This window comes from Thunnus maccoyii, chromosome 10 (assembly GCF_910596095.1).
Source record: "Thunnus maccoyii chromosome 10, fThuMac1.1, whole genome shotgun sequence".
Classification (NCBI taxonomy): domain Eukaryota; kingdom Metazoa; phylum Chordata; class Actinopteri; order Scombriformes; family Scombridae; genus Thunnus; species Thunnus maccoyii.
In genome coordinates this window covers 13,927,823-13,955,083 of record NC_056542.1, presented here as the reverse complement: position 1 = coordinate 13,955,083, position 27,261 = coordinate 13,927,823, and the positions used below count along the sequence as shown (strand labels likewise).

Genomic DNA, 27,261 nt, shown 5'->3' with positions numbered 1-27,261 from the left:
ACAGACACACACACACACATAGAAACAAATGGAAATGGCTCTTCGCCTTTGTGCATAGACTTCAACAACCTTGCACATTAGAATTCAATTATACAACAGGCAAAAATTCTGATTTCACCACCAATAGTAGTCTGGTTGGGCCAGAGAGGAATGCAAATGCAAAACTGCAATCATAGGCATGCCTCAGTATTCACAGAGAACTTTACTAGTTAAGTTATTCATATGCCCTTCAATTGAAAACAACACATCTCTAAATGTTTTTCTAGAGTGATTCTGTGAAATGCAGAAAACTGACTGAGGCAGTAGGAGATGAGGCAGGCTGAGGGAAAGTGGCTTCACCATTATGCAAATTATGACACTGGAATGCTTTGTACTTCACAAATGATACATCAGGCGTTTGCTAACATTTTAGCGAGTATCTGAGAGTCGAATTTTCCTCCAGCAGTCTGCAGCTGTCAGATCGAGTGTCCCACTCTGGACTGTGCTGCTTCTTTCTCCTTTGACATCGAACTCATCAAACATGGACCTTGCCTCTACTGTGATAAGGACTGCCGTGGCATGAAAGAGATGATTATATAGAAAATATGTCAAAGCAAGAGATAACGAGGAATATCTTATCTCTTTGTTCATTCAGCCACCAAGTACCTTTTGCTTTACCAGGATAAACTGCAGGTCCCAAAGTCATTCTGCCTGGTTTTACATTAACTGATGTTGCTTCACTGGTTGTTCTTTTTTAGCCTAGACCGATAAGTGTAGTGCCAGTGATATCTATCAACCTATATATGTTGTTAACATGTTTTCTTTACAATTTAGCATGTTTCTAACTGTGAAAAACAATTCAAATTCTCAGCAAATTGTATTATTATAACTCATTTTTGCCTTTGCTGTTATGGCAGATGCATCCAACACGACACTGCACAGCTCCTCCTGAACAATCCCTGTAAAACTATCCCACATTGTTTCAGTGTGCTTCACTCTGAATCACCTGGCTGTGAAATAAAAAGCACACAAACTCTGTTCGGCTCAGTGCTCAGCCATGCTTAACAACTGCAACTGGCTCTCTGGCTTTAGCAGTCACTTTTAGTTGATGAAATATTAATTCACCTTGGGAAGTACAGTCCAGTGCATATAGGGTATATTGTGTATTTATATTTATACTACGCTGAAACTATGTGCCTGCAGATAAAGCAGGACTCGTCAAACTCAGCCTGTGCAGATATTGTAATTAATGTCTTTAGGGGTTGTTTTGTTTTTGTTGTATGTTTATAAGATTAGAATGATTTCCTGCTAACGAGTTGGTGCTGGAGGTTTTTTTCCACTGATCTTTTGAAGATCCCAGTGATTCAAGGTCATCTGCAGATTTTTTTTTTCTTGGTTTCAGTTCAAGTGCACCGCAGTTTTTTTTTTTCTCCAGTGTGTTTTATTGCGTGTGTGAAGATTAGACTGATTTGAGGCCAGGAGTTACCCAGATGGCTGAACAGCAGGCCCTTCTGGAGAGACCGATAGAAGCAGCTGCTCACTCTGATAGCGGAAATGTAACACACACACTAGCATGCACTCTGCTTAATCCCCTTTCAAATACGATGCTGAATTATACTGCAGATGAATAAATATGTAAGAAGCCTGTCATCAATCTGATTTGCTCTCTCTTTCTGGCAGGAAAATTTAATTTGTAGCAGTGGAGCTTGTGTGGTCTGACATTTGCTATTTTCGGTGTCACAACGGAATAATGTTAACCACAGTCACGGTAGAATTAGGGAGCTATATTGAGAAAACACTGCATTTAGACCTTTTTGCCAACTTTACTAACATCACTCAGTTTGTTTTGGTTGAACTTGGAGACACGCTAGCGGCTCTCTGAGGCTGTATTTGGATACAGCGGTGCTTGCTAACAGCATGCTAACACGTTCACATTGACAGTGCTAACATGTTGATATTTAGCAGATGTAATGTTCACCATGTTCACTATCTTAGTTTAAGGTGTTAGCATGTTAACATTTGCTAATTAGCACTAATAAAAAATACAGTTGATGCTGATGGGAATTGGGAATTAGTTTTGCATAATCCAAAGTGTTGAACAAATTAAAATATTGACCTGATGATGACGCTACATGAACAGTTAAAGTCCCCCTCAATTCAAAAATGTGTTTTACTTCTTGTTCCTTCAGTTGTATTTTTGAGCTTCGCTGTGCAGGATGATGTATGTGCAGAGGGTTTTTTTTCACATTCATCTGATGAAAGTAGAAAGTTTCTCTGTGCTCATTGAAAATCAGATTTTAAGGGGCGAGCATGATGAAAAATGAAGCCAATGCGGAAGCGCCAAAAACTGCAGTTCCTTGAATGGCCACTTGAGGCTGGCTCCAAAAGCAAGTCCATCTCCATAGACCCCCATGTTAAAATGCCCAACTTTACAGCAGAAATAAACATGTTTACAGCCTGGTACAAAAAACGGTTTTGGTCTCTATAGCTAATTTCCCCTTTCATTATAACTGTACGGGGGGTGAATTTTTTTATAACTCACCCGTTTAAAGAAGGAGAGAACCGTAAAGTTATGCATAATGAAAGACATGGCTGCTTTGAGTGACAGGTCCGCCAGCAGCTAGGTGGCTTGTTTCAGTCATTCAGCCCGCCTCTTTACCGATTTTTGATTGGCTGGGAGTTAGGCAGGGTCACTACTGCCAAGATGGTGACGGCCGGAGCAGCTCACTTTGAGCTTCAAAACTGCTCTTCAGAAACCAACGGGTGACGTCATGGTAACTACGTCCATATTTTTATACAGTCTATGACACAAGTGTGACTTGTGTAAAACTTGAAGCCTCCAGTGCACATCTTGTGTCCAGCAGTTAAACTTTTGAAATGAAATATATTTGCATATGCATTGATTCTTGAATTTTTAAGAAGGAGGGAAGGAGTAGATGCCATTTTAAATCATTTTAATGCAGTAATTATGCTATTATAATTACTGTATTAATTACTATTATAATTATATATAATTTTTTGTGGAAAACCCATATCAGACACACAATATTGTTCCAGCGGAGAGTATTTTTATATATCTTAATACATGTCCGTAGAGGGTCTTTAAGGTATCAACAAAGTTGTTAGGATTCATCTTGAGGGGGACATGAATGTTTGTACTAAACTTTCATGTCAGTTCATCTATTCGTTGTTGAGAAATTTCACTCAATACCACAAATGTGAAGCTCATGGTAGCGCTATAGTAAAAGTCAGAGGATCACCAAACTCAGCAGGCTTCATCCTCTGGACATCATGAATGTCTGTATAAAATTCAACTGTACGTCATCTAGTAGTTGCGGAGATATTCAGTCTAGACCAATATGGTGAACAGACAAACTGACGTTGCCATCCAAACAAGTTTCTTGGACAAACACCGCAAAGAGCTTAATTACTAACCAATGAAATTCTTTCTATCTCTTTTTATCTTTCTTTCTTGCTCTGACACACACTTCCTTCCACCCTGCCAGATGTTTCAACGAGGAGAGCTGCCTGTCCCTCAAGCAGCTGGAAGGCTACCTGGTGGTCCTCCAGCCTGACGCCCCTCAGATCTCTCTGTCTGGAGTCGGCCCCCATCTGGCTCGTCCTGCCCCTGAGTTTGAAGGCCCTCGTGGCGTCCCCCTATTCCCGGAGCTCCGGATCGTCTGTTCACTGTCTCATGCAGTCAACACAGCTGCGCAGGGGATGGAGGGTGGAGGTGAGTCAGACTGCTCATTGATGGACTGATTTTTCAAATGTATTCAGACATAACCCAGACTTAAATGGAAATGAGGTGATTCCAGAAGAGGCCATCTATGGCCAATTGGTTTCTTAAATGGACTTAATAATGTTGTAATTTGACTTGCGCCCTTTCTATCGGCTTTTAGCTCTAATGTCAGATGCTGTGGCTCACACTTTGGACGGCTGTGAGGTCCAACCTCTGGGCGAGGAGCTAAACCCAGAGAGGGAGGAACTTCTAGTCGACATGGATGTTGTGCGAGAGAGGGGGTTGGAAATCATCAATACTACTGCGTATATTGCCATCACAGGTACCGCTGTGCATGAAGACATTCTTCACCTTTTAAAATTGTCATTGTTTTTAACTAGGAAAGCCTCAATAGAATGAAAAATAGTGTAAAAAATGTCAAGAGTTAAAGACAAACATAAAACAGATAGCACAAAATAGTCCCAAAATCTCAATTAAATAGTCGGTTTTGTGGCTCATTTTTTAAAGCCCATGAAGCATTTTCTATGTTTTTTCTTGTTTATTAAGAGTTTTAACAGTCAAAAGCTCAGCTAATCTGCTTTTTTAGGACTGTGTGGGTGTGGTTTAAACAGAACTGATCAACACTGCTGGCAACAGAAGAAAAGAAACCCACATTTATATTCAAATTTTGCTAAATCCTGATTAGAGCATCCTGATTAACAGAAATATGTGACATCACCTGCCCACTTGAAAACTGTGAGAGAAGCAAAGACAAAATACAGAAAATCTCTCATGTGAAATAACCAAGACTGAAGGTTTTGTGTTTGTTCAATATGAGACTCCATAGCTGATTGAGAAAATAGGTTTTCAGGGTCTTTAAAGTCTGCACTCAGTTCTTTTTCAATCAAATTCAATATGATAGATTCCCAGTGACCTAAAAAGAAAAAGGTTCTTACTTTTTGTCAGTAAGTGGCTACAGACTGCTTATCTCTCCTTCTCCTCCTTTCTACAGGTATCGTCTCAGTATTGACTCCCTGTCTTCGTTTTGTTCTGTGCCCCCTCCAGGTGCTGAATCCATCTCTGTGTACGAGGACGTCCTTCGCTCAGTCCGCTACCGGCTGGCTAAAGGCTCGGCCCGCTTCGAGAGGCGGTTCCGCCTGTCCTGCTCTGAGATGAATGGCAGATACACCAGCAATGAGTTGACCCTGGAGGTGAGGAGAAACATCACTAACATAACACCTGTGGTCCTGACAAAAAGATCCTTTAGATATAAGCATGAAAGTTCATTCTTGACCTTTGGGAACAGGATTTGTATGAAAGTTAGTGAGTAGTAGATGGTTGTAGTTGTGAAAAAAGCCACGAGGGTTGCAAATATATTGTTCTGTTTCTCCTCCATGCAGGTGAACTTCCTCCACTCTCTGGACAGCCTGTACCACCCGTCCCACCTGCTGGCCTCCCAACAGCAATTTCTCCATCCATCTCACCACTCTGGGGAGTTGAGTGGGCACACCTTACCCAATCCTCACCGCAACTCAGGTGACATTTCCTTCCCACCAGCTTTGCCTGCCCTGTTTATTTACATATTACATTTCTAGAACAGACTTCACAAAGTGCTTTACAATAAAAGACAAAATCAATACATGAAATGTGGAGTATGAGAGTAATGAATAGAAGTTATAAATAGAATAGAAATAAAAAATAAATGAGACTAAACAAAGGCAAGTCTACACAGGTGGGTGTTGAGCTGCCTCTTAAAGGTGTCCACAGATTTCATAGTTTTAAAGTTTAGGGGCCTCAAAGGCATAAAGTCTCCTTTAGTTTTACATCTGGAGCAAGGAACAACCAACAAGCCCTGATCAGAGGACCTCAAAGACCTACTGATGATGTAAAGCTGCAGTCGTTATCTAATTTGGGCAGGTGCCTGAACATGTAGAGCTCTAAAAGTAATCAAGAGTCTTGAATTGGATTCTGAATTTGGTCAGTATGAAGAACATTGAGTGCATGGTGTGCCAGTGTAACAGATAACTGTGTCTCCTACACCTCTGCTGTTTCAATTGTGAAAAAACTTCAACATGATAGGATCATCAGGTTGAATCATGGTGCCCACACACTTGAACATCCCAGCAAATGTTAGAATTTCAGTGCCATTTTCCTGAGTGAGCAAACTTTTGAGCAGAGCTTTTAATTACCTCAAATTCAGTGATCAGGTCATACTTTTTAATTTAATGCAAAGGTCAAAAAGGCATCCATGAGTTTGTCCACGATGGATATGAAAAACAATGAGGATAATTTCTCAAAAATTAGTTACTTCCTTTCTTACCCTATCTGAGGCACTCTGCTCCAGGCCCGTTTGTTCCTACTGAAGACGTATATCCTTACAAATGGGTCACCGTATATAGTTTTATTTTTTGGATAAATAATTGGGCACATTAGTTTTTAGTAAACTTTAGTCAAACAGGAGCAAATACTGCATTTGTTGGGAACTATTTTAAGTGGATTAATACATGCAAGTATTTATGGCAGCAGGAGGGTGTAAGTTGGATTGACTCAAAATAAACTACAGTTCTCATGTTTATTGTAATCATGGGACATGTTACCCAATGCAACAGTATGGCTCATTGATGTGTTTTTAAAAGTTTTTCAAAAATGAATGGAGCTCTATGGCACAGACGAATAAGCTGTATCGTTTTAGCTACACTGACAATAATTTTTAACCCTTACATACAGTTCAGGTAAACCATTTTTACATTTGAGAGCAGTAAAAACACCCTAAACACTATTCTTTTCTAAAGTGACCCAGAATATACAAAAAATGACATATTTCAACTTTAAAAAAATTTGTGCAGCTGATACGTATTTTTTTATATAGAGAGAGTGTTCCAGATTAAATATGACCGGTATTTATTGAAAAAAATAAAAATCACAATTCAAAACTGTTGTTTCATTCTGCAAATATAATAAAATTCATTCATGGTTGTTATGTTCTCCTGTTTTAGTTAACATAGGACCATAACATAGAGTGATTGTGAATGTTAAATGAATGTAAACAAATGAAGAACACACTCTCTCTGCTCTCAGAAAGCTTCATTAATTTCTTTATAAAAATTCAAAGGGAGTTTTCAGTTCTAAGATCCAAGTGGAGGCCATCACACAGTTTAGGGCCATAAAAACAGAAAACAACCTCACCAGATTTCTTGTGGGACACTTTAGGAGCTTCTAAAAGAACGGGAGTGGAAGATCTGAGATTTCTTATTGGGACATAAAATGAAAGGCAGTCGCTGAGGCTTTCTAGATAAGTAAAAGGACTTTAAAATCAATTCTAAAGGGAGACCACTAAAAAGAGAGTTGCAATAATCTAAGTGGCTTGTAACAAAAACATGTATCAGCATTTCAGCATCATTCTGAGTTTAAAGTGATCTAATTTTGGCAATGTTCCTCGATGAAAAACTGATGTTTTTGTGGCCTTGTTAAAATGGCTTATAAAATTAAGATCAGAGTCTAAATCACTCCCAGATCTGTAACATGTGTTTTAATTTACTTTGACAGGCTTGCAAACACTAACTGTAGTCTCTGCTTTTCTACTTTTGAACCTAAGAGTAGAATTTCTTTTTAAAAAAGTTTTACTCATCCAAATGTTAATATCAGTGAGACGTAGGTGTGGTGAGAGAGGTAAAAACAGCATTTAAAGAACTGGGGTTGTCTGGCGAAACACAGAGATATAGGTGAGTATCATCAGCGTAACAGTGATATTTGACATTATGGTGACTTATTATATTGTCCAGACGGATATATAAAGAAAAACAAATAGGACCTAGAATGCTTCCCTGAGGAACACCTTATTCAATGTTAAATGTCTGTGACACAAAGTCGCCTAAACTAACAAAAAATTTTTCTTTCTGACAAGTACAAGAGAAATCAGTGAAGCACTGCGCCAGAGAGACCAACCCATTTCTTAAGTCGATTGATTAAAATGCCATGATCGATTGTATTAAATGCAGCTCTCAAATCCATCAAAAAGAGGACAGTCACATTGTTCGAATCAGTCGAAACTCTCAGGTTATTTACTACCTTTAATAAAGCAGTTTTAGTGCTGTGGTTTGTCCAATAACCGGACTGGAATTTATCCAATATTTAATGAAAAGTCATATAATTGTTTTGCAAATGATCTTTGGTAGAACACAAGCTGTTGTGGCTGATAGCTATCAGTCCAGCTTTATGAGTGTTAACAAAGCTGTGCCACAGGGTTCTGTTCTAGGACCACTTTTATTCACAAGTTTTTATAAATGAATTAGGTGAAAAAGTAAGAAACAGTACAATTCATCTGCAGATGACGCTATTCTCTGCACAACAATGTACTCTGTTGCCCAGTCGGTTCAAAATTTGCATTTTGATTTCTGTGTTGTACAACAAATGTAACTGATCTTAAATTACTGTTCATCTCGGATAAAATAAAATGCATGCTGTTTTCTAGAAAACTGACGTGAATATTATTACTCTTAATGGGACACCAATGGAAAGAGTATCCTCTTACCTTGGTTTCTGGCTTGATGACAAGCTGTGCTTCAAAACACATATTAATGAACTGACTAAGTCCTTAAAAGCAAAACTGGCATTCTTTTATAGTAATAAGGAATGTATTACCCAGAATTGTAGAAAGCAAATTGTTCAGTCAACCTTTTTATCCGTTATGGACTATGGCGATGTAATTTATATGAACTCTCCTGCCTCTACTCTTAAACCTCTTGATGCAGTCTATCATTCTGCCCTCAGGTTCATAACTGGGGATGGCTTTAGAGCACATCGTTGTACTTTATGAGAAAGTTGGGTGGCAGTCGTTGGCAGTGAGAAGAGAAAGGCACTGCAATCTATTTTTTTTACAAAGCACTTCTTGGCAAACTTCCTGAGTATCTCACATGTCTTCTTAACTATAGATCATTTTCACCCTGCACTAGGTCTCAAGACTATGTGGTCCTCGAAAATCTTGTTAGTCATGAGACTTGGAAACTGGCTTTTAAATACTACTCCACACAAGTGGAACAGTCTGTAGAAGCTTGTAAAATTAGACAAGCTAATCCCTTCTAATCAATTTAAATCTCTTTTGACTGACGTAGAGCAGTGTGAATGCATGCATTTTCTTTTAATTGATGTTGCCCCTTATGTTGATGTCTTTGGCCCGTTTGTTGTATAATCTGTTGATGTATACTGTAACTTTTCTGTGCTTTTATTGTTTTTATATGTACTGAAATATATATAGTATTAGTATTCAGACAATTATTTAGTTGGTCAAATTTACTAAGAAAAGGAAGATTTGAGATAGGCCAGTAATTAGCAAGGTCTTTAATGTCCAGATCAGGCTTCTTAAGCAGAGGTTTTACCAAAGCTGTTTTAAAAGCAGAAGGGAAAGCACATAATTGCGGAGACATGCTGATTATTCTTGTTGTTTCATGAGAGAGGCGCTGGAAGCTGGATTTAAACAGTTTGGCAGGAACAGGGTCTAGTGCATATTTGGATGACTTCATTTTGTTGATAGTGACACCAATTTCATCATCCTTTAGCATCTGTAATACTAAAGGATGTCATAGGTGGAGGCTCAACCACCTGTAGATCCCAGAGTTGATGTATCTGTATTTTTAATACTGGATCTAATGGTGTCGATTTTTTCTTTAAAAAATGATGCAAATTCCTGACATTTAAGAAGTGAGGCTTGATCATTTAAACTGAAAGCCACAGATGGGTTCAAAGAGTGTTGATGGCGGAGAAGAGGACTCTAGGGTTGCGTTTGCTTTTCTCTCACTGTCTCTCAGCCCTGCGGCAATTTCTTTTTAGCTGACAAATAGCAGTTTTCCAAGGTAATTTATGGGCTACTTGTCTTTTTTAATTCTGGGAGAAGCGACAGTGTCAAAAGAAGACCTATATCTATTATTAAAACCATGCACAAGATCATAAACTGAGCAAGCATTGGATGGAGGAAAAGCATTCATTATATCTAAAAGCTAGTCCTAGTTGTCATCAAGGATTTGCTCATTACACTGTTTTGATGCAGACATAGTGGCATTAAAAAAACACAGAAATGATAAGAAACAGAAACATCAGCCATGTCGGAGATATCTATTTCAATATCCCTTGTAATGACCAAGTCTAATGTATTCCCATGGTTGTGGGTGTTCCTCTTTACATGTTGCACAAGACCAAAACAGGCCAGAACATCTAAAAATTCCACCACCTTTGAATCAGCAGTGTCATTGATATGAAAGTTAAAATCTCCAAGTGAAATAATCCTATCACAACTGGTAAGAACGATCGACATAAAATCAGAAAACTCAGATAAAAAGTTAGTGTTGTGCTTAGGGGGGTCGATAGATAGTCACAGTTAGTATAGACTGCTGAGCTTTAATAACCAAAGCATTCAAAGCTTAAAAAGTCTCCAAAACAACACTTGAAGCAAGTGAAGTTATTAGAGAAGATACTGGCAACTCCTCCTCCTCTTTTATCTGGTCCACATGAGTACAGGAAACTATAATTTGGATTCTAATAATATAGCAGAGGCAGTTGAGGAAAGCCAACATTCAGTCAAAAAAAAAAAAAAAACTAAGACCATGTTGAGAGATAAAATCATTAATATAAAAACTCTTACTAGAGAGGGATCTGATATTCAGCAGTGCTAACTTTATCAGTTCGGGTTTGGGGCGAACAGGAATGTGTCATTGTCAGTTTTAGCCTTTCCATGTATTTTTGACAATAATAGAAATGACCAGACCTTCATAACTCCTTTAAATCTGCTGTATTTTATTACATACAATCATCTCTCTGTGTTTTTTCGACAGTGGTCCCAGGAGCGGCCACCGTCATCATAATGGTGTGTGTGGGTTTCCTGGTTGTTATGGTGATCCTTGGCGTTTTCCGAATTCGCTCCATCCATCGCCGCGGGGAGGGTGCCAGGGGTGGGGCGAAGGAGGGTAGCAGCCAATGGGACGATTCTGCCCTCACCATTATCGTCAACCCAATGGAGGTAAAAACCAAATCCCCTGAATTGATGTTGATTCATGTTATCTTAAAAAATCATCACACCTGTTTAGCTCTGGTTTTCATCCACACACCCTTGCTTTCCCACAGTCCTATGAGTCTCGTATGGGCATCTCTGCTGACACGGAGGGAGAGGGGGAGGAAGATGAGGAGGTAGCAGAGTCACCTGACGACGCAAGTGACGACCAGCGAATCATCATCAAGAAGGAGGGGAGAGACGGCAACGCCCGTCGCTACTGAGCCACATGTATCTCTGCACCAGTTCTCATGGAAACCACAAACCGGCTCACCAGTCACACACTCCAACACTTTTATTATCAACGACTGCTGACACCACTAGTATAAGGAATGTATGCTTACAAACATGACGCACAACACATTCACTGTAATACTCTTGACACTCAACGCCATATGTGACCTATAGCCAACAACGGGCAGTTGTTCTCCACTTAAATGTTCAATGGCACAATGTATACAGTTAATGTAATTAAACCGCCTGAGCAAACCCCACCAAAATTGTATGTGGTGCACCAGTTCTAAATCACAAGATGGTAATGTGTCTGTATATTGTAATACTGGTTGAATGAGACTGCTTTGTTTAAAAAAAAACAAAAAAAAAACAGATTGTATTCTATCTTTTGTTATTGAATGCAAAATGAAAACTGGAACAATCTTCAACATACTGGCCTTGAACAGATCTGTAGGCAAAGACACAAGCCTCGATCTCGACGTGTCTCCACACTCCCTTCTTAGACTGACTCAAGAAGTCTGTGCACAAGCTCTTTTCTCCCTCCTTTGCATCCTCTCTCGACACATTCCTCGACCACTTTTAATCCACACAGTGAAGACAGTGAGGTCAAACATTACGGTCACTCTCTAATTTATTTAAAAAAAAAAAAAATTAAAAACACACATGCTGGCAGACATTTTTCTTTTGGTATTGTGACTAGTTTAGCGCTTCAGCTCTCGAATATATTTTATCTGTGATTAATGATAAGAGTTCTAGACTATCAACCATAAACCTCAATTTAACGCAAATCGGTACGTCAGCAATACTCTAAGGAAACAGAGTAAGAGCCTCTAGGTGTTGAGCCCATGCTACGTCATTGTGGTTCTGGTTCAAACTGGAGTCTTTGATCTTTGCAAAGATGCAGCTTGTGCCACCAAATAACAAAGTGTCTACAGTAAAACTGGTGTAACCTGACCTCTGACCCCCTCTCACAGTGACCGCTGGAATGTCTCCAAATGACTCTCACTGCACTGTTTCACTCACTGCACACCGCTCTTAACAGTAACTGCAACACGACACATGCATACACACAAAAACACACACACACACACCATAACGCTACCCCTGCTGTTTCCAGAATGTCAGCTCAGCTTGGGCAGTTTTGATTGTATTGATTGTAATGAATTTTCTGTACATACAATGATGAATATTATGATATTATTATTACTATTATTATTGCAGCCACTCTTTCTCTTTTACTGCACACTTTGAGAGGGAGCTGATTATCATTTACTTTTTTTTCCCTCCCATATGAGTGATCACCTTTACAGCATCAGAAAACAGTATGATGATAATAATAGTAGTAGTGATAAGGATGATAATCCCTGGCTTGATGAGTGTCTCTTACTTTGTGTGTAATATTGTTGTAATTTAAGAATTTGTCAATATCTGAATCACAGAAAAAGGAGGGCACATTGTTGTGATACCTAGACATGTCTATCTTTCACTCATGTCATCTTTCACACTTCCGGGTAATATTTTCACATTTCAAAAACTAAACCTTTTTTTTAAAAAACAAAAAATTTCTTATTTTCCTCCCGCTCCATCCGATATCTTTGGTTCAATGAATGTACAACTGTGTGCTTCTCCTCCACCCCTGCCTCCCTTCCTCCTTCCTTCACCTCTCCCTCACTCTCCCTCTGTGTCTCTTGCTGTCTGTCTGTGTAGCCTTTCAATGTGCAGTGCTAAACCTGTCAGTAAATAAAGCCTGTCGTTTTTGAGTGTGATGTTAAGAAGGAATAAACATTGCATTGATTAATAACTTATATTATTACTATGTTACTATCGGAACATTACCTGTAATTATTGATACAATGATGACATGGATTATGCTGACTAATTGTTATTGAGAACTGTCAGAAAACATTACAAAATTCATAATAAAAACACTATATGACGTCTCCATGAGAAACTTTTCCTTTTAGAGTAGGGCTCTCACAATTAAATGCTTGGGAAGGATCATGTAGCACTGTGAGTTGAGATCACATGGGAAAAAACTAACCCAGATTAATCACATATGTTAAACTGTATAATATAATGATACAATATTATCATTAATAATGATACAATATTTGAGTCTTACATGAGTAACCATATGATCAGTTACATACAGAAGAAAAACAACTGTGACCTGCCTTTAAATTCTTGAGGTGTAGTGTAGTCAAGCCACCCTGGAAAAGCAGGAAACAGTTTCAATATGAATAATCTTAAATCAACATAGCAAGACAGTGAAACATGCCAGTTTTACTTGCTTGAGGCTTACATCAAACTTCCCAGATACACTCACAACAGTCCATCGTACAACAGCAGGTATAGGAACTAAAATTACCCTGAGAATGAAGAAGAAGAATAGGCAACGTTGTTCAATGATGTTTACAATTATGTAAGTGGTAATGAAATAATAACAAAAATGTTAATGTTCAGTATATTTACCAATAAAATGAAGTGCCACAGTACTCAGTTTCAAATTCCACCTGACAAAAATGCAATAAGGTTACAGGACCATGAAGTAAAGTAAGACTTAAGTGCTTATGAAATTGTTGTTTCTTTGTAAAAAGAGAGAAAGCACTCAACTTTTAAGTTGTCAAGAGCAGTGAAAACACCATATATGCTATATAATATTCTCAGACACCCAGGGATAAACTAGTTTTATGAAAACAACTTAATTTAGGAATGTGTTTGCCATGTGAGCACACGATGAACTAAAATAATACAGCTCCCAAAACCATATTTTCACACAGAGCCCCTCAAGAAAGAGCGTCAAAATTAGCTATGACTGCAGGACCCGCCTGAGTTGATATTGTGCTTTAGTGGTGCAAATTCCCTGATTAATTTGCAGTTAATTTAATTACCAAAAAACAACTGATATGAGGTGACTTTGGGACTTTGGAAGACTTTTGAGGCCCCCTGGGTGTCTGGGATCCTGGAGCAGTTGCTTGCTTTGGCTGGTTGGTAACCCAACCTTGCATCACAGTGTACTGGACAGTGTAATGTTAAATGGAGATGAATGAATGTGACCATTATCATGTAAGCAAACATATACAAACAATAGAGTGTGTTAACATGTGCACCAGTATTCAGGTTAGGATCAGGTTTTTGGAATATCCTGCTTATGTGTTTATAAATATAATTTAAACACCTTATCCTGGTTTCAAAAACCTGGATATGCTGTCTGTAGTACCCCAGCATAAACCAGGATACTGTGGCATGTAAAGACATTATCCAGGTTTCTGAACAATCTCTGTTGGCAGAGAAATGAGAGGCTGACAGGTTGAGGAATCAGGGCACATCTAGACACAGACAATCAGAAACCTGGACACTGTTAGAATCATGTAAACAGGGAGATGAATAACCAGGTTTCTCAGATTCTATGTTAACCTGAAAACAAACTAAACATGGAGAAGCAGCATTCAGTTATTATGCACTACATATCTTAAACAAACTCCCAGAAAACACAAGGCTTGCTGCAACTCTCAGTTCTTTTAAAACAAGGCTGAAGACTTTTCTGTTTGTTGCTGTCTTTTAATAAATAAAACTTGTTTGTTTATTCTTATCTTGCACTACACTGTAGCTTTTATTCTCCTGTTTTATTGTATTTTAATTTAATTTTCTTTTCTCTTTATTATTTTGAATTGTATTTAAATGTCTTTTTTTAAATATAAAATGTATGGTCTCTCTTTGTTTGCCTTGTTGTTGAAATGTGCTATACAAATAAACTTGTCTTGCCTAATATCCAGATACAGGTGTCAAATGTAATAAGAGTTACAAACTAGGACTAAACACAAACATTGTATTATTATTATTATTATATATAAAGTACACAATCTTACATTTTATCATATGACTGCCACTTGTGTTTTTGCACCTGACAACTGCTCTCCAACCTGCGATTTGCTGGACTTTGATCTCCTGCGCAATATTTTTTTTTTTTACGTAAAGCCTTTGAACTTTGGTTGGATCCAGACTCCGTCCAGTATTTTTCATGCCTGGCGTCTTTTTACGTAAGACCGTTCTGAGAATACGAAACGTAACGGCGTAACGTCAGAAGAGGAGAGAGACTCCCCAAACGACCAGGCAAGGGGTTTTGTGGGTCATGGAGGAGGAACGTAAATAAAAAGAGAAGCGCTAAAAACACACAGCGGCGTGTTTCAGACGGTTACCGCGGGAGTTAACAGCCTGGATGCGGCAACTTTTGTCGTAAAACGGTTATAAAATCATACGGAAACAGACCGGAGAGGAGGGACTGTCGGGTCGGCTACAGCAGCAGCTGTCGGCGGTGAGATGAACATCATGCTAAGTTACCGTCTGCTACTGGCCCTACTGGAGCCAGCTAGTACCGTCAGCTAACGACAGCTACACTCGCTATTGTTGTACGCCAAAAGGCTTGTTCATGTCCGAAATCTTCCCCCCCTTTTTTGACTCGATATTTGACGGGAAGCATGTTGGCTGCATGAGAGGAAATTCACGTAGCTAGTCACGTTTACCGAGCTATTGTTGCAGAGTGAAGCCAGAATTAGCATTGGAGCAAAACATTGCTATCAGTGTTCATTCACTGTCACCCAGTCAGTTTACTGGTTTGACACATGACAGTAGTTTGGCATTAAAAAAAAAATATATCTGTCAGCCAACCACATTTGAATATTTGTCCTTTGTATTTAAAGGAGGTGTTCACAGTTTTTCAAGTGTGTCTTAAAACAATAGTCAGGTGGCCAAGTAAACACTGAAATAGGTCTTTCTTGCTATAATAATAGCCTACCTCCTGTTCATACTGGCCATCAGGTGATCCCCTCATAATGGGTAATGGGGGTCAAAATCCACAAGCCTCCTTCTGTGAAAAAATGTATTTTAAAGTTAACCTGGAGCTGATATGAAGCTTCAGTCCAGATGAGTCAAATCAAGTAGATATCTGTCAACATTACAGCGTTTTTAGTGCCAAAATCCCTCTTTTTGTTACTATTCTTCCACTGCAGCTCAACAGGGAAACACTGTCACACAAAGAGGGAATTTGATGCTAAAAAGACTGTAAATGTGGCAGATATCCACTTGATATGACTAACTCAGACTGCTGAAGACTCATATAAGCAGATGAAGTTAATGACTGTGTGGACACACTGTGGATTTTGTCCGCCATCACTTACATTAATGGGGATCTTTTAATAGCCAGTGTGAACAGGAGGAATGATTACAGTGAGGAAGACCTCTTTCAGTGCTCATATGGACACCTGACTGTTGTTTTAAGACAGACTTAAAAAAATTGTGAACCTATCCTTTAATTCAGTGGTTCTCAAATTGCGGTCCCAGGACCCGCAGGGGCCCTTAAGGGGGCTCCAGGGGTCCCTAGCAAAAAGGGGAATCATTTATTTTCACTATAATTCCATCTATAAGTAACACAATGACAGAATGTGTGAATATTTTGGTCATAGGTTTCATACACTTTCTGTAATTAAACCTCTAGAATCAAAAATCTTATCAGATGGGGGTCCGTGGTCTAATTTGTGCCAGTTTAGGGGTCCTTTATGTGAAAAAGTTTGAGAACCACTGCACTACTACATTTATGTAGAATGTGTAGGCCAGTAGAAAAAAACACACTTACTCCTTTTATTTGCACAACTTTCAGTCAGCCAATGAGTTTGTGGTATGTAAAGTAAACAGGTGTCACTGCGGCCTATGTGCGATAGTGTGAGTATTAATATCTTTGTCTAATCCTCTTACTTTGACCCTAATCATCATACAGCAGCTGTCTGAATCATTAGCAACGCAATATCCTTAAAATTATAGCCTATACTGTGTAATCAATGGATCGTCCACGTGGATGGACTCTCAAGAATGATACTTTCTGTAGTGATTTATAAGTGAACATTGCTATAGTAGAATAGAGTAGAGAGTAGAGTAGATGGGGAATTAAATTTCTATTCCTGACAGTTCATTATGGAAATTATAACTGTTACGTATCTCTCCCGGGGGGTTAGAGAAGTTGAGTAGGCCAGCGTGTATAACAGTTTGTCAGCTGTTCATCATTGGGCTGTGGATATAGGTCAGTGAGATGAGCAGCAGGTTTGCCTCCTGGACCACATTTAATTATTTTCAGGGTTTAGAGCTGCATTAAGTGACTAAAACAGTCAGTAATTGTCATAAGGACTTTCTGTTTTTGCTGTTTTGATTTTGGACCATCGGGTGAGTGATCATCACTTAAAAAATGACGTTCGACCTGCTATCAATATTTACTGTGTAGTATTTATCTGTGATATTATATTACAGTATGGTTGTGTTGTTGTTTTTCAATACTAGAATTTCAATACATACAATAATATTTAAAATAGAGCTGCAACAATTAGTCAATTAATTGATTAGTTAGTCAACAGAAAAGTAATGGCCAACTATTTTCATAATCCATTAATTGTTTTGAGACATTTTTTTAAAGAAAAGCTACAAAAATTATCTGGTTATAACTTCTTAAATGTGAATATTTCCTTGTTTCTTTCTAAGATAGTAAACTGAATATCTTTGATTTGTGGACTGTTGGTCGGGACAAAAAAAGACATTCAGGAACGTCAGCTCGGGCTTTGGGAAATGTTGATTGACATTTTTTTGATCATTTTCTGACATTTTAAAGACCAAACAGCTAATCATTTTATCAAGAAAATAATAGACAGATTAATTGATAATGGAAATAATCATTCATTGCAGCCTTGCTTTAAAATATAAACAATGTCTACAACACCCATTCTTAATTTTATAAAAGAAGCCATACTTCATAAAAGTAAATAAAAATAATTAGGCCTAAATAATAAAGGAAACAAGATGATCAGACATTCGATAACAGCTTTTGATATCAGTTGCCACAGACGCATTTTAGCTGTCACCGAAAAGGTATTGAAGTTCAACACTCAGCCCTACATGATGCTGATTTTGGTTATCATCATAATATGGTGATGTAGCTTTAAATCTTGTCTTTTTGTTGCTAGTAAAGGCATCAGTGAAAAGCAAAAACTTACTTCTCTTACTTGACAAGCTGAGCGAAATATGCAGTGAATGCTTGTGCCTGCCGGGCCGTCGCATCCTCATTATTCATGGTTCAACCTAAGCCAGGAAATGACACGGAAAACAGCAGATGGAGCTTGAATTTGGTTATGTGACATGAGACTGTCAGTGCAGTGTGGGCACCCTCACGACTTCACCTTGGTGGGTCTGTCAGCCGTTAGAGAGATCAGAAACATGAAAACATATTTATAAGAGATTTACTGATACAGAAAGTGTTTCATAAGATTTTTTGACGACAATACTGAAGATTATCTGCTTGAATATGTGAGTATACTGATATTTTATTGGTGCCTAAATGACAAAAATCCCAAATTAGAAGGAAATGTTCCATTACATTAGATAACCTGCATTTGGTAGATGATTTTGTTAACTTACAAGTGGTCTTCAAAGGAACAAGAGACAGATGTGTTTTAAAAACCCTTCAAAACAAACTAATGTACAGTCTTGCATCATGTTTGGGATTCTCAATCTTTAATTAATTTAAAAAACACAGAATGTTTTTTGTTTTCTTCGTTTGTGCATTCATGCTTGTTTGGTTTTTGAATTATATGTTGTGGGAGACTGAAATGTTGTCATTTTCATTTTGGCATTAAATCTAACACTAAGCAGTTTGCTTTTGGGTAATATTCTTGAATTCATCTCTCAGTTGAGCGATCCGGTGCCGTTTTTCTGTGTGACTACAAACGACGGTCTGATGCCAAATAAACATGACACCATTAACTCTCAGAATGAATTTTTTTGCAGTTTTCCACAACAACAACAACAAAAAAAGAGTAATGCATCTATTCATTCTCTTCTCAGTTCTCAGGTGGTCTGATTGGGGTTGCCTTGTCCTTGTGTTGCCATGGCGATGCGGGAGTTGGTAGAGGCAGAATGTGGGGGAGCCAATCCCCTCATGAAGTTGACCAGTCACATGACCAAGGAAGGGGGGGCATGGCGGCACCGCTCAACACCTACAGTGAGTAATTTGTACATGTCCACTCGTAAATGAAATAGCTGCATAATGTCAGCCAAATAATGTCCTACAGTTTCAGTATTATCATTGAAATTGAAAATTTTTACTCTCATTTTTTCTCAGATCGCCCCGTCTCCCATTGAAATTGCAACTGAGGAAGAGGTCTGTTGACAATATACTCTATACATTTTAATAAAACCTCCTCACTATTTGATGAATAAAGCAATGTCAGGTGTTTATGTCTGCCAAATATTGTTTGCATTTTCTGAATGTAATCTCTAAAAGTTTGATTCAACCACTGTTAGCTGTAAAAAAAAACTTGTTTATTTTTTGGCTCCAGCTGGTGAATGAGTTCCTTCAGGCGCCCCCACGACCCCCACACACATTTGACATGGGTCAGCTGTTGGAGGAAATGCAGCAGATCGACCAGCAGAGCTACAGACAGGCTCCACAGAGGGGTACATTTCATTATTTTATTTTTTTTTAAGTTCATTTATTCTTTTTTTGTGGTTTGTATATGACGTAGGTTTGACCACATCACTTTTTTCAGCATTTTCATGCAACATTTATTTCCATGTCATAGCTCCAGATGTGGCAGCATTGGCTCTCTCTGGTGACTGGGCGGCAGAGTTCGTCTCGGGTCCTGACTCTGCCTCCACGCCGGGACTCATCGCTCTTGGTGATGCTGCAGATGCTGATTGGACGAGGGAGTTTATCGCTGAGGCTGCAGGTAGCTTTAGTTTGTTATAATCGCTCTTTCTTACTCTCCTGTTTCTGTGTTTCACTCTGTAAACACACACTTAGCTTAGTCAACACTGTTATGTCATACATTTCACTGTGGCCTAAGAGCAAACGTTTCTGGGGAAAATTATTTTATTTTTGCATAGTATGTAATATTTCTTTTCACATTGTCTTTGTTTTTTTTCACTGATCCAGATCCTGGTCGCTGGGCGGAGGAGTATCTGGAGCAGTCGGAGGAGAAGTTGTGGCTGGGAGACTTGGGAGACAAGGAGAATGAGTGGTGAGGACAAGGGAATGAAGAGTGTTTGTATCTGGATGAAAAGTTGCTTACATAAATGACTACTTCAGGCGCACTGCAATAAATGTGGAGCATAAGCAGTAAATATTTGGGCTTAAATGAAGAAGGCAACACAAGAGAAAAGGAGGACAAAAAGACAAAATGGATACCTTGATAATGTTCTCGTTGAGTGGATATTTCTATTTTATTTTTAACCTTGTCTAGTCTTGTGTAGTGATGTTTAGCTAAAAAGTCAATGAAGAATCCGAACAGGAAGTGAAAGCTAATGTATAGCACAGCTGATGTTTTGGCCTTATAAATGTCTAATCATCAACATAGTGCATTGACCTCTATAGTACTCACTTGTACAACGAGGCAAAGTACAACATTCAGCATGAACTGATGTTTTCCAGCCTGCAAATGCAGAGTAAACCTGTTTCTTTTGATCTTACAACTCCTTACGGTATAATATTGATAATTTTTAGTTGTTAATCTGACAGGACAAAAGAGTATCAACCAGCAGAGGAGCTGAGGGAGACAGCCAATGAGCTCGTCTCAAAGGTTGAAGACCCCAAGTTACAGAACACAGAGGTAAGCAGCGACTTCACGTCCACCTGACAGCCGTCGGATCCCTTTTATATACCACGTGTTGTTTCTTTTCACATATCTGTCATCATACTCTTTCTCCACTCTTTTATTGTTGTTGTTGTTGTTGAGTAGTTTTGCGGGAGCTTTGTGCTCTGGTAATGTAGATGACTCAGTTTTACTGTTGTTTTTTAAGTTTATTGTCTCAGATTGATGTCAGATGGACTTTTAAGTTTTTTGGAAAGAAACTTGCAGTGTATTAGTATAAACATGACCAGTTAGTGATGGTAAATGCTGTTTTGTTGTCGTGTTTTTTTTTTTGTTTTTTTTTTGTTTTTTATCCTTTCGTTGTTGTGTAGTTCCTGCGGTTCATTAGGCAAATTGGCGAGGGCAGTGTCACAGTGGAGAGCAGAACAGACAAACAGCTCACAGATAAAGCTCAGGCCGAGGAGGCTCAGAACTGGGCCTCCAACCTCAACCAGGTACGACTCGCTGCCCACCGAGGACGGGGGTGGTTTGCAACTGGGAATACATTTGGGAAACATATTGGTTCTTTTCTGCACAGTATAGACGTATGCCTTGTGACTCATCACCCTAGTATCTGATGCAGTGTAACATTTTCCACAAATGTAACCAAAAGCAGCCACTACTCTCGCTGTAATATGAATCTCAAGGCTGCACTGTAGCATTGCAGATGGAAACTGTTCAACAAAGAGAGGGCTCTTATGAATATCAGCATGTCTTCTCATACATTTAGTGTTTTATGTATATGCTATCAGTATTCTCATCTTGACTCAGTTTTCCCCTCAGTTCTTGATTTATTTATTTATTTATTTATTTATTTTTTGCTGGTGTTGCAAGTTCTTACTTCACTTCACTTCCTTTGACTTCATTCAGTTCAGGCAGAAAAAAGGCTGAAGTCAGATTTAGGACTTAAACTAGTTTCCCCCATAAAATCACAACACTACGGAAGCCCTTTTCCACCAGGAAAAGAAAAAAATGGACATAAATAGTGAAGACATGAGGAAAATAAAAATATTCATGGTGAGACATTATGAGATAGTATGTCAAAATATGAGGTAATAAGTCAGAAAAAAATTTTATTGTGCAAACTTTTGACTTATTATTTCATAATTTTATCTAATTTTGATTTTGTAACTCAACATTTTGATTCACTCTTTCATAATTTTGTCTTACCGTGAGTATTTTCATCTTTAGTATACCTAACTATTCATCTATTGTTTGCTTCTTTTACTGGCTGAAAAGGGCTTTCATCCTGTACTTTGCATGTGTAGCTTAGTCTTGTTTATTATGATGGATATCTGTTCATAACCATGGCCCTCTAACTTTTACCTGTACTTTTCCATTCTTGACCTGCCTTCGAACTCTCGACTTGCCATTCCCTCAATTAACAACCACCATCCATCAATCCTCCTACCACCTAAATATACTCCTACACCAAATAAACCCTTCACCAACTGCCCACCGCCTCCTCAAAACATTGTCCCATTCCCCTTCGCCACCCCTCCTCGCCTCCCGCCTTAGTTCCTGACAGAGACAGGGGGAGGGAGTCTTCCCTTGGAACCGGCAGAGAAGAATCAGAAGATTGAGAAAACTAAAGCTAAACAGGCAGAGCAGTGGGCCAAGGTCGTCAGGCAGGTAGGACCTCTGTGGTCGTGGCAGCGATAGGTTTCTTTATTTAGCTTCAGGTATTAATATATTAGAGTTTTGCCACCAGTGTTATACTTAGTGTTTTGTTTTACACATAAACAAAAGTAAGATACGCTCAGCAGAGTGCATTTTCTCTGTGATTAAGGTAAAATTAGTTGAGTTAATAGGTAAGGAAAATAAGGAAGAGTAGGAGAAAATTTGCTTTTTCTGTGTTGTTTCTTCTTTCATCTTTTCCTCCTTTCCATTCACTTTCCTCTATATTTTTCCTGTTTTAATGTCCCCCATCCTCAGCTCAAATAATTATTTCCTTTGCCAGCACACGCAGAGTACAGTCAACCGCTGTCATTGCTCGCCTCTTATTCAGGTGTCGGAGGAGTCGGCTGAAGCCTGGGTCGACCAGTTCACCACATCAGGACCGGATTTCCAACAAGCCAAAGCTGCAGTGGAGGTGAGGCAATCAATTGGAACTCAAACTTCAAAGCTGAACCGCATTAATTGGATGAAGTAATAACATAAGGATAAAAGCAGATTGTGACCTGGAGGGTTGAGATTTTAAAAATGTCAGTGGGTAATGAAATAAACAGAGAATTCCTCTGCCTCAACAATTAGCATCAAGGTTTTTAAGTAACTTAATCTTGTTCGAGTCAAAAGAGTTTTTTTCTTTTCTCAGTTGTGCTCAAAAACACCATCAGTACACACTCACTCCTCCTTCGGAAAAGGTCAATACTGTCTATGGTGCAGGATGATGTATGACGTGAGGAGACGCTGTGAAGTAATGGTGTGTATCTGTGTCATTTTATCAGAGCGATGTGGATTTCTGGGAGAAGCTGCAGCAGGAGTGGGAGGAGATGGCTAAGAGGGATGCAGAGAGCCATCCCTGGCTGTCTGACTTCGATCAGCTACTCAGCACTTCTTATGACAAGGTAGCTGTCAGCCTGCTCAGAACAGGCATCTGCTAAGAAACACTATTTGTTTTCATGTTGGAAGGATTTCAGCATTTTAAGACATAGAAATATCATTGATTGATAATAGCGCATTATATGTGTTACTGCATTTCATGCTCATGATTCAGTCCCTGCTTCTGCACAGTGCTCTGTTAGGAGAAGACACATAGCAACACTTTGAGCATCCTCCCTTTATCCTTCTGTTTGTCCCAGGGGTACCAGTTTGAAGAGGACAACCCCTACATGTCCCACCCGGACCCTTTGTCAGAGGGAGTAAAGAGGATGGAGGCCGGGGACATACCGGGCGCCGTTCGGTTCTTTGAAAGTGCTGTACAGAGAGAACCAGAGAACCAACTGGTGAGAATCTTTCAGTGTTTAATTCTTTGATCACTCTCATATTAATAAATATATCTCTTACTTGTAATTTACTTGTATTTTTCCCCACAGAAAGCAGTCATAATGATTATCATGTGTGTCTGTGTGTAAATTTATTTCCTTTAAACTGCAGGCTTGGCAATATCTGGGAACTTGCCAGGCAGAAAACGAGCAGGAATTCGCTGCCATCAGCGCCCTCCGAAGGTCAGAAATTAGAATTGCAAAATACTATAAAAATACTGTAAACCGTCACGTTAAGTGCAAAACAGATAAATTAAAACAGTATATTTAGCAATAATTAGAAACAGGTGGCAGAGATGTCTGCAATGAATGCCTGTTTCTGAGTAGAAAGTGTTTTAGAAATTGTGAATGATATAAAATATGGTTTATGGAGCATGACACTAAAGATTCACTTGTTCATGGCTCAGTAAGGAGCTCAGTGGTTATAGGCTCAAGCTGCTTTTCTGCTCCCCATTTAGAGTAAATGTCAACTAAATTCACATTATGCGAAAAGCAAAAAAAAAATGTAAGTACTTGACAATAAAAACCATCTTCCAGCTCAGCTTTATGTCTGTAGTTACCACTCTTGCCAGTTGACTCCTGTAACTATGGCTACATTTCTGAAACTTTTGTTGTACGATATGACATTAATCCACCATTAACTCAACTACAAGCTTGTCTCTGGATAAAGACAAAGTAATTTCTTCTCTGACTCTTTTTGTCTTTCCATTCTCTCCTTCCATCAGATGCATAGAGCTGAAGAATGACAACCTGACTGCGCTGATGGCGTTGGCTGTCAGTTTCACCAACGAATCGCTGCACAGGCAGGCCTGTGAGACTCTTTGTGATTGGCTAAAACACAATCCAAAATACCGCTCTGTGTGGGAGCAGAATGAACATGAACGCCAGAAGGAGGGTGCCAGAGAAAGGGAGAAGGAGAGGGAGAGGTTCGGGTCTCTGCTGCCTGAGTGAGTATCACTCTGACTTGCTTGTATTGTTTATGTTCAGTTCTGTACTTATATGAGATGCAGAACAATTTCAGCTTTAAAACAGAAATCACACGTCAAGCATCCAGTAAAATGCTGGTAATAAATTGCATCTTGATCTGATTCTTTTTCCACTTGTCTCTTTCTTTCTGGGTTCCCTACACAGATCTTTGTTTACTGATGTCCAGACCCTGTTCCTGCGTGCAGCAAACTCCGACCCCGCCCAGGTGGACCCTCAGCTGCAGTGTGGTCTGGGAGTTCTCTTCAACCTCAGCGGAGAGTACGACAAGGCGGTGGACTGTTTCACCGCCGCTCTCTCTGTCACACCACAGGTTAGTGTTAACACCAACACCGAGTCTCACTTCGTTCACACCACATCTTCTGTCTGTTTCTGAACTTTTTACTTCTGTCTCCTTCAGGACTACCTGCTGTGGAATAAGTTGGGCGCCACGCTGGCGAATGGAAGCCGCTCAGAGGAGGCAGTGGCCGCCTACAGGAGAGCCCTGGAACTGCAGCCAGGTTTCGTCCGCAGTCGCTACAACTTGGGAATCAGCTGCGTTAACTTAGGAGCACACAGGTCAGAATTACTGTGGAGCCCAGCAAATTAACAAAAAAAGGTTCAAGAGAAGGTTGTGGCAAACATGAGCCAGTACTAGTATTTGTGTGAAGTGTTGGAAATTAACACACAAGTGGCCCTATTGCAATTCAACATAGACTTGAGGTTTGATCACTTGATGTAAAGATGTAGTTATTGTGATCCAGGGCTGTTTTATGTAAGGCTTTAGCACGTTGTCTTAAGAAACCAAAGCTCTCTGTTCTACATTTAACAACTTAACTTGTCTCACTTTTCAGTTAACAGAATCACTATAATGTGTATCGTTTGTTTAAAATTCAAACACAAAACTTTCTTTGTACTTGTGTTACTTTTAGTCTGATTGTGTATCTGGGATATTATTAGAACCTAACAAACCCCTGTGCAGTACACTTGTTTTTTCTTCCACTAGATGGCAACAGTAGTTCTGTAAAATACACTCAGCTGCTGTTTATGAGGCACAACTAGCTAAAGGTGAAGCAGCCTAATAAAAACAGCCCTGCATTAAATCATACCTTCATGAAGACTATAATGTTCAGTTTTAGTTGAAACTGTTTTAGAGAGGTGTTAATTTAACTTTTTGGTCATTTTGCAGGCTGTAGTTAGAATTGTACGACCATATACTGGGAGGTGTTTCTTATATTTTTTTATCAGAGTGTCTTATTTCATATACGTACATATGCTCCAATTATTGTGCTGTTGCAGTCAAAGTATTTAGAAAAAGCTGTATTATCTGATTAATATCAGAATATTGCAACTTGTTTTAATGTAATCAATGTTAATCTAGCTAAAATTAAATGTTCTATCCACAGAGAGGCAGTGGAGCACTTCCTTGAAGCTCTGTCCCTACAGCGCCAGGCCGCCGGGGATGGAGCGAGAGCTGCGAGGGGGCCTGGAGTTGCCGCAGCCACCGTGATGTCTGACAACATCTGGTCCACCCTGCGCATGGCTCTCAGCATGATGGGAGAGAGCTCTCTGTACGCTGCTGCTGACCGCCGGGACTTGGACACGTTGCTGGCTCACTTCTGCCAGAGAGAGGTTGAGGGTGGGCCGGAATGAAGACCAGCCAGGGGAGGGCTTATTGAGTGTGAATGTGGCTTGCTGGGAGGTAAATGTCTGGGTGACTGAATGAAGTGGAGGATGCAAAGAACCGGGACATGGTAACAAGTAACGGTTAGAAAGAAATGGAGGAGGAAGACACTGTGAATTATCCACCATCCTAGAGACATCTCGTGCCCATGTGCTCTTCAATGACTTTTATCAAATATTGCAGTATTAGTCTCTACCTGGAAAGTAGCAGCCAGCAGTAATACAGTCATGTCACTGTATCGTACATGTTTGACAGTCTTCACATTTCCTCCCGCTCTGTTGATCTGGAGAACTGAGTTTAATGAAATATCAAAATTATTCATCTGAAATTCATGAAGAAAGTAAATAATGAAAATGACTGAATCCATTCTGTATTCAGTAACCAGAAATGGTTGTGACAGTTTTTGTTATGAAACTCAGCTCTCTCACAGCTTCTCTTAAAAACAGGTTATAAGTTGAACTGTAAACTCACTACGGTTATGTAGATTTTAAGGTACAATATTGCTGTGATATTGAGAAGAGTACTGCTTTTTATCAAAAGTGCTCCCGAGAGAAGGATTAGTCCGTTCCAGAGTACATACACTAGTCAGAAGTGCTACAGCGGCTTTTTGTTTTGTTTTGTTTTGTTTTTTTTATACCTTATTTAATTTTTTCGTAATCAATTATCAGCCTGGATAATGAACTGACAACCAGCGGGACTGTTACTGTTATGATGAGGTGTGTGTACACTATGTGTGTGTTGGGGTGGGTTGGGGACATTAATCGTACATCGGAGGATAAGATCATATAATTGTAATATCATTGAGAAATATCTGGACTCCTCTTGCTCTTTTTCATATCGCTCTTGTAAAACGATTTGCTTCATTGTAAAATAATGCTATATGCCATATTGTGTATTGTAACATAATTGTTGCACTATAATTGTTTTCAGGCTAGTTATATCCTGACTGCAATGTTTAATATAATATTCAGCAATAAAGCTTTGATTCCAAA

At 39.1% G+C, this 27,261-nt stretch overlaps 2 protein-coding genes and 1 long non-coding RNA gene across 7 annotated transcripts in view; 2 read left to right on the top strand and 1 right to left on the bottom strand.

The window, feature by feature from the left end:
* clstn3 (calsyntenin 3) overlaps window positions 1–13,120 on the top strand; it is a 29,651-nt gene extending 16,531 nt beyond the window's left edge. For all 3 annotated transcript variants that reach the window (XM_042422907.1, XM_042422904.1, XM_042422906.1), the window contains 6 exons: window positions 3,486–3,712; window positions 3,882–4,043; window positions 4,766–4,911; window positions 5,101–5,236; window positions 10,525–10,709; window positions 10,814–13,120. In XM_042422907.1, coding sequence (XP_042278841.1) covers window positions 3,486–3,712; window positions 3,882–4,043; window positions 4,766–4,911; window positions 5,101–5,236; window positions 10,525–10,709; window positions 10,814–10,963 — 1,006 coding nt within the window. In that variant the 3' untranslated portion in view covers window positions 10,964–13,120. The remainder of the gene's footprint in view (window positions 1–3,485; window positions 3,713–3,881; window positions 4,044–4,765; window positions 4,912–5,100; window positions 5,237–10,524; window positions 10,710–10,813) is intronic.
* A 22-nt stretch (window positions 13,121–13,142) lies between these two features.
* Window positions 13,143–14,601, bottom strand: LOC121905097. The gene is made up of 3 exons (XR_006098348.1): window positions 13,446–14,601; window positions 13,276–13,342; window positions 13,143–13,183 (listed from the first exon to the last, which is right to left on the bottom strand). It is a non-coding gene; the product is annotated as an uncharacterized LOC121905097 (long non-coding RNA).
* Window positions 14,602–14,886: 285 nt separating this feature from the next.
* pex5 (peroxisomal biogenesis factor 5) lies at window positions 14,887–27,261 on the top strand. Of its 3 annotated transcripts, XM_042422925.1 has the most exons (17): window positions 14,887–15,288; window positions 18,855–19,011; window positions 19,132–19,170; window positions 19,349–19,466; window positions 19,592–19,738; window positions 19,945–20,029; window positions 20,527–20,617; window positions 20,971–21,093; window positions 22,157–22,270; window positions 22,647–22,730; window positions 23,086–23,205; window positions 23,440–23,583; window positions 23,735–23,805; window positions 24,348–24,569; window positions 24,754–24,919; window positions 25,007–25,164; window positions 25,992–27,261. In XM_042422925.1, the coding sequence occupies exons 2-17, from the start codon at window positions 18,898–18,900 to the stop codon at window positions 26,236–26,238; spliced, it is 2,043 nt and encodes a 680-aa protein (XP_042278859.1). In that variant the 5' UTR covers window positions 14,887–15,288; window positions 18,855–18,897; the 3' UTR covers window positions 26,239–27,261. The 3 variants fall into 3 exon arrangements, with proteins under 3 accessions (XP_042278859.1, XP_042278861.1, XP_042278860.1); XM_042422926.1 differs by lacking the exon at window positions 22,157–22,270 and having other exon boundaries at window positions 14,889–15,288; XM_042422927.1 differs by lacking the exons at window positions 20,971–21,093; window positions 22,157–22,270 and having other exon boundaries at window positions 14,888–15,288.

Coding starts and splice junctions, on each gene's coding strand:
- pex5 (XM_042422925.1), top strand. CDS start 18,898: ATGGCGATGCGGGAGTTGGTAGAGGCAGAATGTGGGGGAGCCAATCCC. Junction 19,012..19,131: donor GGCACCGCTCAACACCTACA/GTGAGTAATTTG, acceptor ATTTTTTCTCAG/ATCGCCCCGTCTCCCATTGA. Junction 19,467..19,591: donor CAGACAGGCTCCACAGAGGG/GTACATTTCATT, acceptor TCCATGTCATAG/CTCCAGATGTGGCAGCATTG.